The sequence below is a fragment of the Oncorhynchus nerka genome, linkage group LG13, assembly GCF_034236695.1.
Source record: "Oncorhynchus nerka isolate Pitt River linkage group LG13, Oner_Uvic_2.0, whole genome shotgun sequence".
NCBI classification, from domain to species: Eukaryota; Metazoa; Chordata; class Actinopteri; order Salmoniformes; family Salmonidae; genus Oncorhynchus; species Oncorhynchus nerka.
This window is the reverse complement of record NC_088408.1, coordinates 26,380,790-26,401,436: the sequence shown is the minus strand read 5'-3', so window position 1 is coordinate 26,401,436 and position 20,647 is coordinate 26,380,790. Positions and strand designations below refer to the sequence as shown.

Genomic DNA, 20,647 nt, shown 5'->3' with positions numbered 1-20,647 from the left:
TGCTATTACATTGACCGGTGCTGTTACATTAACCGGTGCTATTACATTGACCGGTGCTATTACATTGACCGGTGCTGTTACATTAACTGGTGCTATTACATTAACTGGTGCTATTATATTGACCGGTGCTATTACATTGACCGGTGCTGTTACATTAACTGGTGCTATTACATTAACTGGTGCTATTATATTGACCGGTGCTATTACATTAGCCGGTGCTCTTACAATGATATTTATCTTTAGGCAGTGTAATGTTGATAGGCATATGTAAATGGATGTCAAGAAGAAACTGCATCTTAACCACAGAAAATGGGGGGCTAAAGTCATGTGGATGTAGCTCATCCAAAAAGTGTGTGTGTATGTGCGTGTAGCTTGAAGTGTGTGTGTCTTGTTTGATGTTAGCGTTGGTATGGGGGCATGAGGAAACGACGATCAGTTGATGGTTGTGTAATGGTGACCATGGCGACCAACCTTATGTTGGGATGCTTTGATTCAATCTTGTAATGGTGACCTAGGAGACCTGGGATTACACAACACTGGGCTGATTACTGCACCACTGCTTCAATCTACTGTTACTGATGGGGAGGATGGGAGGATGTTGAACAGGACATTTCATCTTTTATTATGGAATTTAGTTTTTTTTAGAAAAGATCAGAGGCAGACCAATGATACAGACAGACACACTGACAGACGGACACACTGACATAGGCAGGCAGGCAGCACAGACAGCCGGACTGACAGACACATCCACAGACAACAAAGACTGAGAAACACTTAGAGCATTTCTGAGACATTCTAACAGACAAAAGGAGATAGTGAGAGAAGGCAAGAGGGAGTTGGAGAGAAACAGAGCAGAGAGACATTGATTGTCAAGGTCGTGGCTGCCCTGGTGTACAATGTGTTTCTTCTGGGACTTACAAGCTGTAACTACACTGACTCTGAAGGGAGGACTCTGAAAACATGTTCTAGGCTTCCAGTCACACACGGTTCTCTCTACAAACACACACACACACCACACGCACGCATGCACACACATGTACACATATACCCACAAACACACACACGCGCACACACTATCCTCTCTCTGGCTCAGACAATAATGCCTATTTACTCTCCCATTGCATCTCAGCCAGACGCTAACAAAAGAACACTGCGTTTTCTCCTACCACCTCTAACAGCATACTGCTATTGTGCTGCAATATTATGTGTAGGTATTTCAGGTCTGTGGTATTCCTCCATATTCCTTCAGTTCAGCTCAGTTCCTTTTCATCCAAAGCTTTATTGGGCAAAATAATGTTCCATAATCAAACATCCCACTGGGCAAAAAAAGGGGTTGAATCAACAGTGTTCCCACGTCATTTCAACCCCCAAAATCAATGTGATGATGTTGAATCAACATATATTGGCAAAAAAGTCATCAGCATAAGGGCATTTCTTATTTTTTTCACCCAATTGTTTACCTAAATCCAATGACATTTCACATTCAATTCATGTTAGTTGACAATTCAACCAAATGTAAATCAAAACTAGACGTTGAACTGACGTCTGTGCCCAGTGGGATGTTAACTCATCTTCAGTTTAATATTGAAATATGCTTTTAATATGTTACTATATATTCCTACTGTACCAAGCCTCAAGCTCATATACAACATCTTGAAGACACCTGGGAATCGTAGATTTCAGAGAATAATTTGAGAGAATATACCCTACATATTGTGTTGATGAATGACATCTATCTTTCTTTTTGTTATGTTTTTGTCATGCAGATTTTCAGGAACCTTATGCTGTAGTGGTCCTTCTAGAAAAGGATTTAGTTGTAATCGACCTTGCACAAAATGGGTACGTCTGAGTGGATGTTAAAGGACTGAACATGCTTTATTAACATACAATATTTAGCTACTGTATTATTTGGACTTCTTGAATGTTCCTACTCATTTGAAACACAACAGTTATTACTAACTAACAGGTAGTATACTTGTTATCCCTGTAGATTTAGCTTAGATTCTGTACTTTCATTCATTTCCATTCTATTGCATGCATCTCTTTCAGTTTCAATGTCTCTTGGCCTGCCATTGTAGGGACTAAAACTGTGAGCTGTAATTCTATGTCCCCTTTCCCAGTTACCCCATATTCGAGAACCCCTATCCACTGACCATTCACGAGTCTCCGGTTACCTGCTGTGAGTACTTTGCTGACTGCCCTGTGGACCTCATACCCGCACTTTACTCTGTTGGCTCCAGACAGAAACGACAGGGCTACAGCAAAAAGGTAAGGACCACACTTTTCTACAATACACCCTCTCAGCTACTGGGCCCCTCATAATGGCAGTACTGTGCTATTGCAGGAGTATTCAACTCTTGCCCTACGAGTTCCGGAGCCTTCTGGTTTTCTGTTCTACCTGATAATAAATTCCACCCGCCTGGTGTCCCAGCTCTAAATCGGCCTGATTAGAGGGAAACAATGAAAAAACATCTGTGGAACTGGCTTGGAGGTCCAGAGTTGAGTTTTAGGGTGCATCATATCCCGTCAATGTTTATGTTGAAGGACACGCAGTAAATAACATTCTCCACCCTGTTCTGCATCTTATCTCCTGTATCCTACATGTTCTCTAATTCTAGCTGTATTCTACCCTCTATCCTGTCTCCACCCTGTTCTGCATCTTATCTCCTGTATCCTACATGTTCTCTAATTCTATCTGTATTCTACCCTCTATCCTGTCTCTCTCTGTTCTGCATCTTATCTCCTGTATCCTACATGTTCTCTAATTCTAGCTGTATTCTACCCTCTATCCTGTCTCTCTCTGTTCTGCATCTTATCTCTTGTATCCTACATGTTCTCTAATTCTAGCTGTATTCTACCCTCTATCCTGTCTCCACCCTGTTCTGCATCTTATCTCCTGTATCCTACATGTTCTCTAATTCTAGCTGTATTCTACCCTCTATCCTGTCTCTCTCTGTTCTGCATCTTATCTCCTGTATCCTACATGTTCTCTAATTCTAGCTGTATTCTACCCTCTATCCTGTCTCTCTCTGTTCTGCATCTTATCTCCTGTATCCTACATGTTCTCTAATTCTAGCTGTATTCTACCCTCTATCCTGTCTCTCTCTGTTCTGCATCTTATCTCCTGTATCCTACATGTTCTCTAATTCTAGCTGTATTCTACCCTCTATCCTGTCTCCACCCTGTTCTGCATCTTATCTCCTGTATCCTACATGTTCTCTAATTCTAGCTGTATTCTACCCTCTATCCTGTCTCTCTCTGTTCTGCATCTTATCTCCTGTATCCTACATGTTCTATAATTCTAGCTGTATTCTACCCTCTATCCTGTCTCTCTCTGTTCTGCATCTTATCTCCTGTATCCTACATGTTCTCTAATTCTAGCTGTATTCTACCCTCTATCCTGTCTCTCTCTGTTCTGCATCTTATCTCCTGTATCCTACATGTTCTCTAATTCTAGCTGTATTCTACCCTCTATCCTGTCTCTCTCTCTTCTGCATCTTATCTCCTGTATCCTACATGTTCTCTAATTCTAGCTGTATTCTACCCTCTATCCTGTCTCTCTCTGTTCTGCATCTTATCTCCTGTATCCTACATGTTCTCTAATTCTAGCTGTATTCTACCCTCTATCCTGTCTCTCTCTGTTCTGCATCTTATCTCCTGTATGTTCCTAATTCTAGCTGTATCCCCTCTATGTTCTCTACCTGTATCCTACATGTTCTCTAATTCCTACATATCCTGTCTCTCTGTTCTGCATCTTATCTCCTGTATCCTACATGTTCTCTAATTCTAGCTGTATTCTACCCTCTATCCTGTCTCTCTCTGTTCTGCATCTTATCTCCTGTATCCTACATGTTCTCTAATTCTAGCTGTATTCTACCCTCTATCCTGTCTCTCTCTGTTCTGCATCTTATCTCCTGTATCCTACATGTTCTCTAATTCTAGCTGTATTCTACCCTCTATCCTGTCTCTCTCTGTTCTGCATCTTATCTCCTGTATCCTACATGTTCTCTAATTCTAGCTGTATTCTACCCTCTATCCTGTCTCTCTCTGTTCTGCATCTTATCTCCTGTATCCTACATGTTCTCTAATTCTAGCTGTATTCTACCTCTATCCTGTCTCTCTCTGTTCTGCATCTTATCTCCTGTATCCTACATGTTCTCTAATTCTAGCTGTATTCTACCCTCTATCCTGTCTCTCTCTGTTCTGCATCTTATCTCCTGTATCCTACATGTTCTCTAATTCTAGCTGTATTCTACCCTCTATCCTGTCTCTCTCTGTTCTGCATCTTATCTCCTGTATCCTATTCATGTTCTCTAATTCTAGCTGTATTCTACCCTCTATCCTGTCTCTCTCTGTTCTGCATCTTATCTCCTGTATCCTACATGTTCTCTAATTCTAGCTGTATTCTACCCTCTATCCTGTCTCTCTCTGTTCTGCATCTTATCTCCTGTATCCTACATGTTCTCTAATTCTAGCTGTATTCTACCCTCTATCCTGTCTCTCTCTGTTCTGCATCTTATCTCCTGTATCCTACATGTTCTCTAATTCTAGCTGTATTCTACCCTCTATCCTGTCTCTCTCTGTTCTGCATCTTATCTCCTGTATCCTACATGTTCTCTAATTCTAGCTGTATTCTACCCTCTATCCTGTCTCTCTCTGTTCTGCATCTTATCTCCTGTATCCTACATGTTCTCTAATTCTAGCTGTATTCTACCCTCTATCCTGTCTCTCTCTGTTCTGCATCTTATCTCCTGTATCCTACATGTTCTCTAATTCTAGCTGTATTCTACCCTCTATCCTGTCTCTCTCTGTTCTGCATCTTATCTCCTGTATCCTACATGTTCTCTAATTCTAGCTGTATTCTACCCCCTCTATCCTGTCTCTCTCTGTTCTGCATCTTATCTCCTGTATCCTACATGTTCTCTAATTCTAGCTGTATTCTACCCTCTATCCTGTCTCTCTCTGTTCTGCATCTTATCTCCTGTATCCTACATGTTCTCTAATTCTAGCTGTATTCTACCCTCTATCCTGTCTCTCTCTGTTCTGCATCTTATCTCCTGTATCCTACATGTTCTCTAATTCTAGCTGTATTCTACCCTCTATCCTGTCTCTCTCTGTTCTGCATCTTATCTCCTGTATCCTTACATGTTCTCTAATTCTAGCTGTATTCTACCCTCTATCCTGTCTCTCTCTGTTCTGCATCTTATCTCCTGTATCCTACATGTTCTCTAATTCTAGCTGTATTCTACCCTCTATCCTGTCTCTCTCTGTTCTGCATCTTATCTCCTGTATCCTACATGTTCTCTAATTCTAGCTGTATTCTACCCTCTATCCTGTCTCTCTCTGTTCTGCATCTTATCTCCTGTATCCTACATGTTCTCTAATTCTAGCTGTATTCTACCCTCTATCCTGTCTCTCTCTGTTCTGCATCTTATCTCCTGTATCCTACATGTTCTCTAATTCTAGCTGTATTCTCCTGTACCCTGTTCTATCCTGTCTCTCTCTCCTGTTCTGCATCTTATCTCCTGTATCCTACATGTTCTCTAATTCTAGCTGTATTCTACCCTCTATCCTGTCTCTCTCTGTTCTGCATCTTATCTCCTGTATCCTACATGTTCTCTAATTCTAGCTGTATTCTACCCTCTATCCTGTCTCTCTCTGTTCTGCATCTTATCTCCTGTATCCTACATGTTCTCTAATTCTAGCTGTATTCTACCCTCTATCCTGTCTCTCTCTGTTCTGCATCTTATCTCCTGTATCCTACATGTTCTCTAATTCTAGCTGTATTCTACCCTCTATCCTGTCTCTCTCTGTTCTGCATCTTATCTCCTGTATCCTACATGTTCTCTAATTCTAGCTGTATTCTACCCTCTATCCTGTCTCTCTCTGTTCTGCATCTTATCTCCTGTATCCTACATGTTCTCTAATTCTAGCTGTATTCTACCCTCTATCCTGTCTCTCTCTGTTCTGCATCTTATCTCCTGTATCCTACATGTTCTCTAATTCTAGCTGTATTCTACCCTCTATCCTGTCTCTCTCTGTTCTGCATCTTATCTCCTGTATCCTACATGTTCTCTAATTCTAGCTGTATTCTACCCTCTATCCTGTCTCTCTCTGTTCTGCATCTTATCTCCTGTATCCTACATGTTCTCTAATTCTAGCTGTATTCTACCCTCTATCCTGTCTCTCTCTGTTCTGCATCTTATCTCCTGTATCCTACATGTTCTCTAATTCTAGCTGTTCTGCATCTCTACCCTGTTCTCTATCCTGTCTCCTCTATCCTGTTCTGCATCTTATCTCCTGTATCCTACATGTTCTCTAATTCTAGCTGTATTCTACCCTCTATCCTGTCTCTCTCTGTTCTGCATCTTATCTCCTGTATCCTACATGTTCTCTAATTCTAGCTGTATTCTACCCTCTATCCTGTCTCTCTCTGTTCTGCATCTTATCTCCTGTATCCTACATGTTCTCTAATTCTAGCTGTCTAGCTGTATTCTCCTGTACCCTCTCTATCCTGTCTCCCTCCTGTTCTGCATCTTATCTCCTGTATCCTACATGTTCTCTAATTCTAGCTGTATTCTACCCTCTATCCTGTCTCTCTCTGTTCTGCATCTTATCTCCTGTATCCTACATGTTCTCTAATTCTAGCTGTATTCTACCCTCTATCCTGTCTCTCTCTGTTCTGCATCTTATCTCCTGTATCCTACATGTTCTCTAATTCTAGCTGTATTCTACCCTCTATCCTGTCTCTCTCTGTTCTGCATCTTATCTCCTGTATCCTACATGTTCTCTAATTCTAGCTGTATTCTACCCTCTATCCTGTCTCTCTCTGTTCTGCATCTTATCTCCTGTATCCTACATGTTCTCTAATTCTAGCTGTATTCTACCCTCTATCCTGTCTCTCTCTGTTCTGCATCTTATCTCCTGTATCCTGTTCTCTACATGTTCTCTAATTCTAGCTGTATTCTACCCTCTATCCTGTCTCTCTCTGTCTCTTCTGCATCTTATCTCCTGTATCCTACATGTTCTCTAATTCTAGCTGTATTCTACCCTCTATCCTGTCTCTCTCTGTTCTGCATCTTATCTCCTGTATCCTACATGTTCTCTAATTCTAGCTGTATTCTACCCTCTATCCTGTCTCCACCCTGTTCTGCATCTTATCTCCTGTATCCTACATGTTCTCTAATTCTAGCTGTATTCTACCCTCTATCCTGTCTCTCTCTGTTCTGCATCTTATCTCCTGTATCCTACATGTTCTCTAATTCTAGCTGTATTCTACCCTCTATCCTGTCTCTCTCTGTTCTGCATCTTATCTCCTGTATCCTACATGTTCTCTAATTCTAGCTGTATTCTACCCTCTATCCTGTCTCTCTCTGTTCTGCATCTTATCTCCTGTATCCTACATGTTCTCTAATTCTAGCTGTATTCTACCCTCTATCCTGTCTCTCTCTGTTCTGCATCTTATCTCCTGTATCCTACATGTTCTCTAATTCTAGCTGTATTCTACCCTCTATCCTGTCTCTCTCTGTTTTGCATCTTATCTCCTGTATCCTACATGTTCTCTAATTCTAGCTGTATTCTACCCTCTATCCTGTCTCTCTCTGTTCTGCATCTTATCTCCTGTATCCTACATGTTCTCTAATTCTAGCTGTATTCTACCCTCTATCCTGTCTCCACCCTGTTCTGCATCTTATCTCCTGTATCCTACATGTTCTCTAATTCTAGCTGTATTCTACCCTCTATCCTGTCTCTCTCTGTTCTGCATCTTATCTCCTGTATCCTACATGTTCTCTAATTCTAGCTGTATTCTACCCTCTATCCTGTCTCCACCCTGTTCTGCATCTTATCTCCTGTATCCTACATGTTCTCTAATTCTAGCTGTATTCTACCCTCTATCCTGTCTCTCTCTGTTCTGCATCTTATCTCCTGTATCCTACATGTTCTCTAATTCTAGCTGTATTCTACCCTCTATCCTGTCTCTCTCTGTTCTGCATCTTATCTATCTCCTGTATCCTACATGTTCTCTAATTCTAGCTGTATTCTACCCTCTATCCTGTCTCCACCCTGTTCTGCATCTTATCTCCTGTATCCTACATGTTCTCTAATTCTAGCTGTATTCTACCCTCTATCCTGTCTCTCTCTGTTCTGCATCTTATCTCCTGTATCCTACATGTTCTCTAATTCTAGCTGTATTCTACCCTCTATCCTGTCTCTCTCTGTTCTGCATCTTATCTCCTGTATCCTACATGTTCTCTAATTCTAGCTGTATTCTACCCTCTATCCTGTCTCTCTCTGTTCTGCATCTTATCTCCTGTATCCTACATGTTCTCTAATTCTAGCTGTATTCTACCCTCTATCCTGTCTCTCTCTGTTCTGCTTCTTTTTAATTCATTGTATTCTTTTTATATTCTCCCGCGCTGTTGGAAATGTCACCATGTACTGACCCTCTCCTCCCTCTCATCTCTCCATCCCTTTATCTCCCTGCCTGCTTCTTTCTACTTTGTGTCAAGTAAGGGGTAGCTATGGGAAGCGTTCTTACTGAAAGATCAATGTTGAGTCATACCACTGACCTTTGTATGTTCTACTGCGTTTAACACAACCTAAAAAACACATTTGCGCTCTCTCAGACACACACACACACACACGTGCATTGACAAACACACACCGTGGTAAAGGTTCCCTCTATCTCTAAGACAAATGATGTCCCATCAGCCCACTGGCTAAGAGAAGGCATGTGTCTGTCCTCTTGCTTCCCTCCTGTCTCATTCCAATGGTCTCATTACAGTATGTTTATTTTATTTGGTTCAATGTGTAGGCTCGATTGGATCTGACAACATCTTATCACTGATTTCCTTATACCTTACGCATGTATCAATCTCAACGATGCTGTTCTGTTTGGTGTATTGTGTTGTCCAGGAGTGGCCAATCAGTGGTGGTAACTGGGGCCTCGGCACACAGAGCTACCCTGAGATCATCATCACTGGGTAGGAGACCCAACTCTATTTAATCATAATGCCTTCCTCTATCCTTCCTCTATCCTGCCTAGCAGTCATGAGAGGAAAAAACTCAGAGACAGGGAGAAGAAGCCTTTTAGAAAACTTGAACTTAGCAATGTGACATTGAAGAATGGCTTGGCAGAAGGGGTCCCTTTTACTCGCCTCTCTCCCCCTCCCTCTCTTGTCACCTCCAGACATCCCTGTGTTAGTATTCCCCCCACGTCTATCTCTGTCTCTCTCTCTCGCGCTCTCTCTGTCTATCTCTCTCTCTCTCTCTCTCTCTCTCTCTCTCTCTCGCTCTCTTTCTTCAGCTGAAGAGAGATTGCTCCTCCAGTTACACAAAGTGCAGATTATACAGGTCAATCCCAGAATGCATTGCACTATTGAGACACAGGGTTATGATGTGTCTCCTCTCATGTGGATGTATTCTTCTGTAGAGCTGAATCTAGACAATCATGACAGGTAGAGCCAAGCTGAATCATTAGAGATGTGGTTGTGTATGCAAAAAGCTGAAGTGGTAATTATTCCCTCTGATTCTCTACCCTCTCTCCTTCCCTCACCGGCTTCTCTTTATGATTTCACAGGCATGCTGATGGGACTGTCAAGTTTTGGGATGCTTCTGCAAGTAAGTGCCTTTACATGGACTTCCTTATGTGTAATATCTCGGGCCTAGATGGCCTTATAGTTTCCCTATTCTATACTGTCTCCCAATGTGTTTGTGTGTAACTGAGCCATCTCCTATCTTTTCCCAGTAATGCTCCAGGTACTGTACAAGCTGAAGACGGCCAAGGTGTTTGAGAAGAGCAGGAATAATAAGGAGGACAAGCAGAACACAGAGATTGTGGATGAGGACCCGTTTGCCATCCAGATCATGGCCTGGTGTCCTGAGAGCAGGATGCTGTGTGTGGCCGGGGTGTCTGCCAACCTCATCATATACCGCTTCAGCAAGCAGGAGATCACCACCGAGGTCGTACAGGTGGGTCGGCATGTGTGTGTGTTTGGAGGTGAAAGAAACGCACACCTATTTAGGTGAGATGCTGGCTAGCGGAGTAGAACACTTGAAAAAGAAAAGGAGAGCCGCACACTCTAGGAGCTCAGATGCAATAATTGAATAACGTAATAGCCAATGTTTCGACGGACAAGCTGTCTTTGTGTGTGTGTTTAACATGTCTCTGTGCTGATCATGTTGGATCGTTGGATAGAGTAAACTGAGAAACACTCCCATTTACTCTTGATGCTTATAGCCTGGCAATATGGATGCCATGACGACAGATGCACAGTGTAGTGGTAAATATAGCCTCCCGTAGACAACTAGACAACTGAGCAGAGTCATTATTGGTTCAATGGTGTTGGATTCTGAATGCTGTTCCTAGAGACAGTGTTTACCTCCCAATGTCTCATTAGATGAGTCTCCAGCCAGTAAGAACACAATATGGTTGCCATGCCAACATAGATAGTGGTAAACAACCTGTATCATTATTTTGTGGCAGCTATGAATAGTGATGATAATAATGATCTGTGTCTGACCAAGATCAAGTGTGTGACCTGTGGAGAGATTGAAAGCAGAGTTTGAGAGAGAAAGAGAGAGAGAGAGAGAGACGGAGAGAGAGACGGAGAGACGGAGAGAGAGACAGAGAGAGAGAGAGGAGACCGATCAGTATCACATGCATAAATGCCAATAGTGCTATTGAGACTCCCATCATACACACACACTGAAACATACTGAAATGATGGCTGCTGAACTCATTATTGAGTCTCTGGAATGTGTGTGTGTGTGTGTTCCCTAGCTGTTGGAGGTACGTCTGCAGTACGAGGTGAATGACATGGAGTCCCCTCCAGAGGGGGGAGGAGGGGGGGACCGTGACCTGCCCACCCCAGGAGCAGCCTCACCTAGCCCCCAGACCACCGGACCCCCGACTCACCCCTCCACCAGCAGCAACTCCTCTGACGGGGTCAGAGACAACGTACCCTGCCTCAAGTATGCATCCTGCACCACCACCGGCTCACATACAGTAGTTACACACGCGTACACTCTGCAACAAACTGTGCCTTAGGGATGCACAACCGGCCCACAATATCTCTGAGGCTATTCAATACAATTACACTCTTTTTCTCTCTCCCTCTCTGTCTGTAGGGTGCGTAGTACCCCTCTGAAGCAGTCTTCAGGGTATCAGGTAGAGTTGGTGGTGCAGCTGGTGTGGGTAAGTGGAGAGCCCCCCAACAGATCACCAGCTTGGCCCTCAACTCCTCCTACGGCCTGTAAGTATAAGGTGGTAGACAGTATATCTACATGAGATTTACTGTGAACCCTAATGAAACAACCCAATATAACACTTCAATCTGGAGCTCTGTGCAAACCAACCAAGGATACTATGAAAGTAAGATCATTTTAGGGAGCTGTAATATTTTTCTCAACTTGAGAAACTGGTCCTCAATTCGAAGAGTCAAAATGTGGTTGTGAGCCATGGATTTGATATGATTTCCCTCGTACAGCTGAGCTGGAATGGAGTCAAGCTGTCTACACGGTTTATGTCCGCAGGGAAATTCTGTCTGAGACTTCTGCTGCTTTGGTTTCTGGAAGAACTAGCTATATTTAATCTAAAACCCAAACCCCAATCTCATATCTCTTTTTACATCTCCCTCTCTTCCTCCACTTCTCTCTCTCCCTCCCTCCCTCTTCCTCCACTTCTCTCTCCCTCCCTCCCTCTCCCTACCCTTCCTCTCTCCAACAGGATTGTGTTTGGCAACAGTAATGGTCTGGCAGTGGTGGACTACCTCCAGAAGACAGTGCTGTTGAACCTGGGGACAGTGGAGCTGTATGGGTCTAACGATCCCTACCAGAGACAGGCTCGCTCTCCACGCAAGGCACGCCAGCCCGCCGGAGGTAATGGTAAAGACCTTTACCACTTCACTGATTTACCACCACACAAATAGCCTTCTGTAGGGTTGTATCATATGAGGCTGCTGAGGGGAGGGCGGCTCATAATAATGTCTGGAATGGAGCAAATGGAATGGCATCAAACACATGGAAACCATGGAAACCATGATGTGTTTGATGTATTTGATACCGTTCCACTAATTCCGCTCCAGTCATTACCACGAGCCCGTCGTCCCCATTTAAGGTGCCACCAACGTCCTGTGGTTTGTACTATATATGGCCTTACAGTAGATGTTTTTTGTAGCATGACTTATGACGTATGTCATCTTAATAATTCTAATACTTACAGGTGTGTAGATATAGGCATACGTAGTCTTGTACGATGTTACAAGGATGAGGGGTATATTTGGTAGATGTGCTTGTATACTGTTCAGTCTGTATCATCTGCACATGTAGGCAATCAAAAAAAGCAATGTTGGTGACAAGGTGGTACGAGGTTCTCCGTCTCCTCTCCTCTGTCTCTGTATCTTTGCAATTCCTTGAAAGGATTTTGAATGGTTACTAAATTGTTATTTTGACTATTCAGTCCGTTGTCTTCTCTCTGTGGTGGCTGGCTAGCACACACACTGACACATAAACAGCCATCCCTCCTACACATACCGTGTCACTGCAGCACGGTGGTGTTATTGACAGACCGCAGCATCGCTGCATTATGACATACTGCCACCTGTTGTTTGATGACATTACTACAGTCTCCAGTAGAACCAAATCAATGCCAATAACCACTCTTGTGTAATGACTGTAACCTGCGTGGCTTAGCAACAGCTTGGTGAGGAAAAGTAGGTGTGTGTGTGTGTGTGTGTGTGTGTGTGTGTGTGTGTGTGTGTCTGTGTGTGTGTGTGTGTGTGTGTGTGGTTAGTGGTGGGCTGGCACCTGTCAGAGTGGGGGGAGTCTGAGGAGTAATTGATCAAATCAATTAAAATTTAATTTGTCACATGCGTCATAAACAACAGGTGTAGATTAACAGTGAAATGCTTATTTACAGGCCCTTCCCAACAATACAAAGATATATAAAATAGAGAAATAACATTAAAGTAAAACATGTAATAAAATGTATAATAAATACATAGTGAGTAAGGATCACTTGGCTATATACACAGGGTACCAGTACCGAGTTGATGTGCAGGGTCTTCCTCTGATTCCGTGTTTGGCCCTCCGTTTCCTGTAGTCCACGATCAGCTCCTTTGACTTGCTGGCATTAAGGTAGAGGTTGTTGTCCTGGCACCACACTGCCATGTATCTGACTTCCTCCCTATAGGCAGGCTCATCGTTGTCGGTGTTGACACTGTTGTGTCATCGGCAAACTTAGTGATGATGTTGGAGTCGTGTGCGGGTTGGGTCTGTATGTCTGACCTACCCATAGTACTGGAGTCTGTCTGGGGCAGTGGGGCTGAGTCTTTGTCTGTGTGGGGCTGTCTGTCTGTCCATCTGGTGGTGTCTGTCAGTCTACCCGTCCGTCCTACCCAGAGGACTGGAGTCTGTCCGGGTTAGGGTCTGTATGTCTGTCCTACCCATAGTACCGGAGTCTGTCTGGGGCAGTGGTGCTGTGTTTGTGTCTGTCTGGGGCTATCTGGCTGCGTCTGTCTCTGTCTGTCTGTCTGGGTCCAGGCCTTCTGTCTCTATGTATGGGGAGGGTGGGGCAATGGCTTGGATAGCAGTCTGTTTAGTCTGTCTCTGTCTGTCTGTCTGGGTCCAGGCCTTCTGTCTCTATGTATGGGGAGGGTGGGGCAATGGCTTGGATAGCAGTCTGTTTAGTCTGTCTCTGTCTGTCTGTCTGTCTGTCTGGGTCCAGGCCTTCTGTCTCTATGTATGGGGAGGGTGGGGCAATGGCTTGGATAGCAGTCTGTTTAGTCTGTTTCTGCTCTGGTCTGCATCATCTGTTTGGCAGACAGGGAAAATGGAGGTATACCCAACAACCTACATATCATAACATCCTTATCAAACAGAAAGGAGAAAAGGACAGAGAAGAATGAAGCTGTAGCTAATGATAATGACATCTAATGTCGTGCAATGTCTGTCTCTTCTGCTGCAGGTCTGTGTGACATCAACGAGGGTTCTGCCTCGGAGGACCGCTGCAAATCCCCCACTTCAGGTAAACTGTCTTTCAGCATGTTAGAGTTGGCATTACACTGGTACAGATGTAGGATCTTAATTTGATCACCCATTTTCAGGTGAACTTTCCTGCAATGCAGTGTATGTAGTGTATTGGAGGTTTAAAAAGACTTCTGAAGTTTGTAATTTCCACTTTTACATTTTAGACTTGATTTTCCTTCACGAAAAATGTATCAACCCCTACAATAATTAATTATAATCCACATAATATTTCACATTTCCTGTTGCTGCAGGATTATCCTACTGTAGCGAACTGGCTCAAATTAAGATCCTACATCTGTATTCACAGCAGTTACAACACCCACTGAACCCAGAACATCTTGTTCAGTAACAGGTTGGTTGTTATGGGTAAAGGGACTCATAAATAAGCATGATTCACTTGAAGACCGTATATTGACCTAACCTGAATATTATGAATCCATGCTAGAAAACTGGTAGTACATCTTTGCCTAAATTTGATTAGAATGCATGTGAGCGATTTGGTTGCTATTGGTGAATATGGTTCTCTCTGAGATGTCACACACACCTTTGGATGTGGGAACCTTTTTCTTGAAAACCAGAAGTGTTGCAGTTCTATCTGTCTGAAAGTTTGATTTCACACAGATTTTATTGAAGGGTCAAGTTTACAACTGGAGTGTTTAGAGTTTTTTTTACAGGTCTCTTTTGTGTACTGACACTTCACTCTCCTGCTTTCAATGAATAAAATATACTTTTAATAAAACAGAAAGAAGAATAAATAAGAGATTAGATAGATTTTGGCAGTTTTAATATGTTTTATCAAAACCTGAGACATTAGCAGTAAACTGAGGCGATGACACCATGATTTGGCATTAACTAGACAGTTTAGGACCATTAAACTACCTGAATCAGTGAATAAGTACTCTATAGTCAGTCCAAGACACAAATGTATTGATTCCCACCGAATAGGACATTAGTTTATAAGGAGGGTTAGTTCATATGGACCTTCCCAAATCTTGGACTTAAAAAAAAAAGTTTTTTAAAATGATACTACGACATGCCCACATATAATTTGTTTTCTGTCTATTGATTTTGTCTGAGTCTTCCAGACCTCATTTGACTTTTATAGGACGGGATGTAGTGGTTTCCTTTCCAGTGGGTTTTACTCATATCATGCTGGGTCATTTTCGGACGTAGGAATGAAACAGAATTACAAACTTCCTTGTGAGATCTGATCATGTAACTAGGAGATGCATATTCAATCATCTGTATGTATTACTACAGTATTACAGAACATGGTCACGAATAGATCAACAACAAACAATAATACTTTTCACACAACTTAATCCAAGCATCTGCCCTTTTCAGATTTGTGCAAACAAAACGTTATAGTCCCTTCCACAGTTACTGTCACGATAAGGTGCTTCCTCAATGGCCCTGTCCTGGACGACTAATCTCAGTTCGCTAAATTAGCATTTGAGGTGATGAGGCATGCTAATTTGAGAACAACCCAGTTCCATCTCATTACTGAGAGCTTGACATTAACACACAGACACTGGGGCTAAAACACAGAGCTGAGCTGCATTTTAAAAGGTCACACAGAAAAAATAAGTAGCCCAGAGACTGAAGTCACACTGCTAGCTATGTTCCAGGTGTTCAGCCAACTACGCCAAACCCCAGTGTCTGGTGTCACTAGCTAGACACTGCCTCTGTACATCTGCTATTTATGAGGATGGCATATCTGGTCTCCAGTCTTGACTTGAGCATATGTCTACACCTAATTGATTCTAGAATTGTCGGGAGTCAACAAGGCTTTAAAGTTTTGGCTGCTAGGAAAATAATTAGTCTGAACAAAAATGTACACTATGTCTACAAATATTCTGCATGCGCCCAGGTAGTTGAAAATTAAGATTGAGGCAAACTGCTATCAATTGGTTCTCATGTTACAATGATAACAAGTAGAAAAACAGTCCTTTCACGAATGTGATTGGTAGGCGGTATGGTAAAGTACCAGGATGTTTCTAACTGCACGTCTATCTACTTCCTCCCAAAAGTGTTGGCGTCAAACCATCAGCAATTCTACAATGGAGGTGGGGGTAGAGGAGGTAAGAGTGGCCAAAGACTTCAACCACGGAGTAGTTTGGGCAGGGATAGTACAATGTACAAGATAAGTTGTCAGCCACTGTTTTGTTGTAGCAACCTGTCTCGGTTTTCACCTCAGTGGCACTGAATCACTGTTTGGCCTAGAACAAACCTTGTATAAAATCTTATACACACACAGACACACACTTATAATGGTATACCCTAGAACTCCATTGCATGCTACATGTTTGTAGCACGTATGTCACATTGTGAAATGTGCCTGTGGCAATTGTCCTTCAATGATTGTCCTTCCTTCACTCCGGCTCCTGATTGGCTGTCTGTAGTTATGACATCACAGCAGTCTATCTGTAGTCACTCTGTACTTTCCCAACTCTGTCTTCTGTCTGTCTGACACTGTTGACTTTGCGGCAAGGTTTATATTCTGAACACTGTCATTCTCTACCTCATAGATTTAGGATAAATGGGCAGTTGAAGAAGTGTGTTCTTTTCTTAAACGACAAATAATTTTAAGATATCTTTGATTTATGTGCAAAGCATCTCTAACATTAGTTAATAAATAATAGAAATGGACTGTAAGGCTAGTCAAATGTCAAAACCAAAACCTCACAAGGCTCCAAAAGTTAACATAGTTCTGACTACCTAGCTAAAAGTGCCTTGTAGGCCCTACCAGAGATACATCTTCCCTGCTTGTACTGTACTGTCATTCCACTGTTTTCTTCCATCCTACTCACTCCCTGTTTCCTTCCTGTCTTTGGTGCATGCTCCTGTGGCATGGGGGTTCTGAATGAATGTGTATCTTCTTACTATTCCTCTCTTCCAGGACACTGTGTGTGCTATGTACGATAGCTTACTTACTTGTTGTTATTTTGTCCGTCCCAGCATGCCTCTGTGATTCAACAGGGTTGTCTCCTCTGATGCCCTAATGCTTCCTTCCTGTTTAATTCTAAAGCATTTTGCCTCCCCTGAAGCAGAATGAAGCAAACGCCAACAGTTATACCAAAGCTTATGTGTGTAGTAATGCTATAAGCACAACCACATCCCAGTCCTAGCTGCTAGCTTCTAACTCCTAGCTCCTAGCTAGCTTTGCATGGCCTGTCGTGTTCGCTTAGGTGTGTGTTTGTAAAGAGGGGTGTTCTCTTTTTTCCAGCAAAGATGTCACGGAAATTAAGCTTGCCTACTGAGCTAAAGCCAGACTTGGGTAAGCCTTAACTTCGTGTTAACATTTTGCGTTTCTTAATACATTTTTTTTCTCCCAAAACTGGACTTCACTGTATCCTTAAGTCCAAATGGTCTCTCGATATGAGCATCTCACAGGAATAATGTGAGCTCTGTAGTTACTATCCATTAATAGAAGCTTATGTCATTTTATGTATATGTATAATGCCCTAGAGGTGGCAAAGAGCCCTGTTGATGGCCTCATGACTACCAAAAGCATAGATATATCCTATATATTTCCTTAAAAATGCTGTCAGACTAACTGATGATCACCATTTGGCAGTGTCTGCTACTTCTTAAGACAAACCTGGAGACAAGAGGTGGAGAGGACAGACATACAGTACATTTCTGTTGGGTATTTTACAAACTGCTACGCTAAACTAACCAGGACTCTGTTGCACAATAGAGCTTTCTGTGTATATGTGTTTTCTGTAGCATTCTCTTCCTATTTTCTATTTCCTACCTGTTTCTTTTGTGATTGGTCCTTTCCAAAAGTTAAAACACTTTTCTTGTAGGAGACCGACAGATATAAATACAGAAAGAAACATTGTTCTTTTATTTTTTTATCTGTACAGTTGACCCAAAAATGAAAATCACAATTTCCTTCCTAGGACCCCAAATGGCAGAACCCCTAAGATGAGGAAGAGAGGGTTTATTGGGGTCAGATCCTTATTGAATATACCAAATCTGTCAAATGCAGAGATATGATAGTCTGGTAAAAGATTTTTGGAGGTGTCGACATATAACACACTAACTGAATTGTGACATACGCTGATTGTACAAAACATTATGAACACCTGCTCTTTCCATGACATAGACTGACCAGGTGAATTCAGGTGAAAGCTATGATCCCTTATTGATGTCACCCGTTAAATTACCTTCAAATCGGTGTAGCTGAAGGGGAGCAGACAGGTTAAAGAATGATTTTTAAGCATTGAGACAACTGTGACACGGATTGTGAATGTGTGCCATTCAGATGGCAAATGGGCAAGACAACATATTTAAGTGCCTTTGAACAGGGGATGGTAGTAGGTGCCAGGCGCACTGGTTTGAGTGTGTCAAGAGTTTTTCACACTCAACTGTTTCCCTTGTGTATCAAGAATGGTCCACCACCATGGACATCCAGCCTAGTTGACATAACTGTGGGAAGCATTGAAGTCAACATGGGCCAGCATCCCTGTAGAAGGCTTTCAACACCTAGTAGAGTCCATGCCCCAATGAATTGAGGCTGTTCTGAGGCGAAAAGGGGGTGCAACTTGATATTAGGAATGTCCCTAATGTTTTGTGCACTCAGTGTATAACAACAGTGTTGTTTGTGATATATACAGTTTATAAACGTTTGTTTATTCATCTTTCCAGCAACTCACAGGGAGCTTCTAAAACTGTATTAGCTTGTTATATTGACACCTGGTTTTACATTTTGATAATGTGTTGTTTTTTGTACTAATGAATAAAACAAGTACAAGGTTGTAAAGTTTTAGTGAAATCTTCCCATGTTTCCTACGTGCAAATCTTCTTCAACCAACGACCAATCATTCATTTTATGAGTTCCATCTGCTCCACAGATAAAAACAAGTCCTTTTCTATTGCTATGTGTCTTAACCTTGCACCTGGACATCGAACTCTCAGTTTGCCATGTAAGGAGAAGAGTTTTCTTCAACAGATCAAGTTATTTTACAGCTGGCCTAATCTATTTTACTCAACATTTCACAAGGTGTTTTAGACCTCTTTAAAAGGAACGTCTGCTCACTGTTTTCTGCTCCTGTATAATTGCTATTTTAGCTTCGTGATACAATAAAATGTCAACCGCAATGTTGTTTGTCAGAATCCAACTGCTCCCACCAATCATACAGCTGTTGTTCACAGTATTCATGTAGTGTGTAGTGTGTTTTCTCTACGTGTGTGCGGGTGCTTTACCTCTCTGTCCTCTCCTCTACTGTCCTCCTGTCTGTATGTCCTCCACGGGGCGCCAACCCATTAGACCACCGGGACAACTCCTTCAGCCGTTCACGATCCTCCTCCGTCACGTCCATCGACAAGGAGGCGCGCGAGGCCATCACCTCCTTCCACTTCTGCGAGACATTCGCCCGGAAGGGGGACAGCGCCATCACACCATGCCTATACGTGGGAACCTCCCTGGGAACAGTGCTGGCTGTGGCCCTCAACCTGCCCCCTGCTGGGGAACAAAGGCTGCTGCAGCCCGTTATCGTCTTACCTAGCGGTGGGTGTCTGGGTTATGAGTGAATGGATGGGTGTGTGTGCGTGAGTATGTTAATGAATACATAAGGAACAACGCTAACAACTCTTTGTTTCCAGACAAAAATTACATCCTGTTCTACACATAATCGACATCTGTACATACCAATAAATGTTTTATACATTCAGTGCTATTCGGAAAATATTCAGACCTCTTGACTTTTTCTACATTGTTATGTTACAGCCTTATTCTAAAATGGATTACATAATTTCTTCCCTCATCAATCTACACACAATACCACATAATGACAAAGCAAAAACATATTTTTAGAAATGTTTGCAAAACAACAACTGAAGTATCACATTTACATAAGTATCCCTTTACTCAGTGCTTTGTTGAAGCACCTTTGGCAGCGATTACAGCCTTGAGTCTTCTTGGGTATGACGCTACAAGCTTGACACACCTGTATTTGTGGAGTTTCTCCCATTCTTCACTGCAGATCCTCTCAAGCTCTGTCAGGTTGGATAGGAGGTGTCGCTGCACAGCTATTTTCAGGTCTCTCCAGAGATGTTCGATCGGGTTCAAGTCCGGGCTCTGGCTGATTGGTGGAGTGCTGCAGAGATGGTTGTCCTTCTTGAAGGTTCTCCCATCTCCACAGAGGAACTCTGGAGCTCTGTCAGAGTGACTATCGGGTTCTTGGTCCCCTCCCTGACCAAGGCCCTTCTCCCCCGATTGCCGGGCGGCCAGCTCTAGGAAGAGTCTTGGTGGTTCCAAACTTATTCCATTTAAGAATGATGGAGAACCACTGTGTTCTTGGGGACCTTCAATGCTGTAGACAATATTTGTACCCTTCCTCAAATCTGTGCCTCGACACAATCATGTCTCAGAGCTCCATGGACAATTCTTTCCATCTCATGGCTTGGTTTTTGCTCTGACATGCAATGTCAACTGTGGGACCTTATATAGGATAGTGAATGTCTTTACAAATCATGTCCAATCAATTGAATTTACCACAGGTGGACTCCAATCAGAGACTTTTCCCAAAGAATAAGGTTGTAAGGGTCTGAATACTTTCTGAATGCACAGTAGATATATTTTCAACACACTCCATCCCACTTATCTGTCCAG

The 20,647-nt window shown here is 42.6% G+C and overlaps 1 protein-coding gene across 1 annotated transcript in view; it reads left to right on the top strand.

Annotated features, from left to right (window-relative positions):
• The window catches only part of LOC115139277 (syntaxin-binding protein 5-like), a 159,194-nt gene that overhangs the window by 132,552 nt on the left and 5,995 nt on the right, over window positions 1–20,647 (top strand). Inside the window, 12 exon segments of the mRNA XM_065026296.1 lie at window positions 1,767–1,839; window positions 2,121–2,268; window positions 8,917–8,984; window positions 9,581–9,621; window positions 9,749–9,972; window positions 10,784–10,974; window positions 11,131–11,213; window positions 11,216–11,255; window positions 11,729–11,880; window positions 13,967–14,026; window positions 16,059–16,109; window positions 19,304–19,543. Of these exon segments, the coding sequence (XP_064882368.1) occupies window positions 1,767–1,839; window positions 2,121–2,268; window positions 8,917–8,984; window positions 9,581–9,621; window positions 9,749–9,972; window positions 10,784–10,974; window positions 11,131–11,213; window positions 11,216–11,255; window positions 11,729–11,880; window positions 13,967–14,026; window positions 16,059–16,109; window positions 19,304–19,543 (1,371 nt within the window).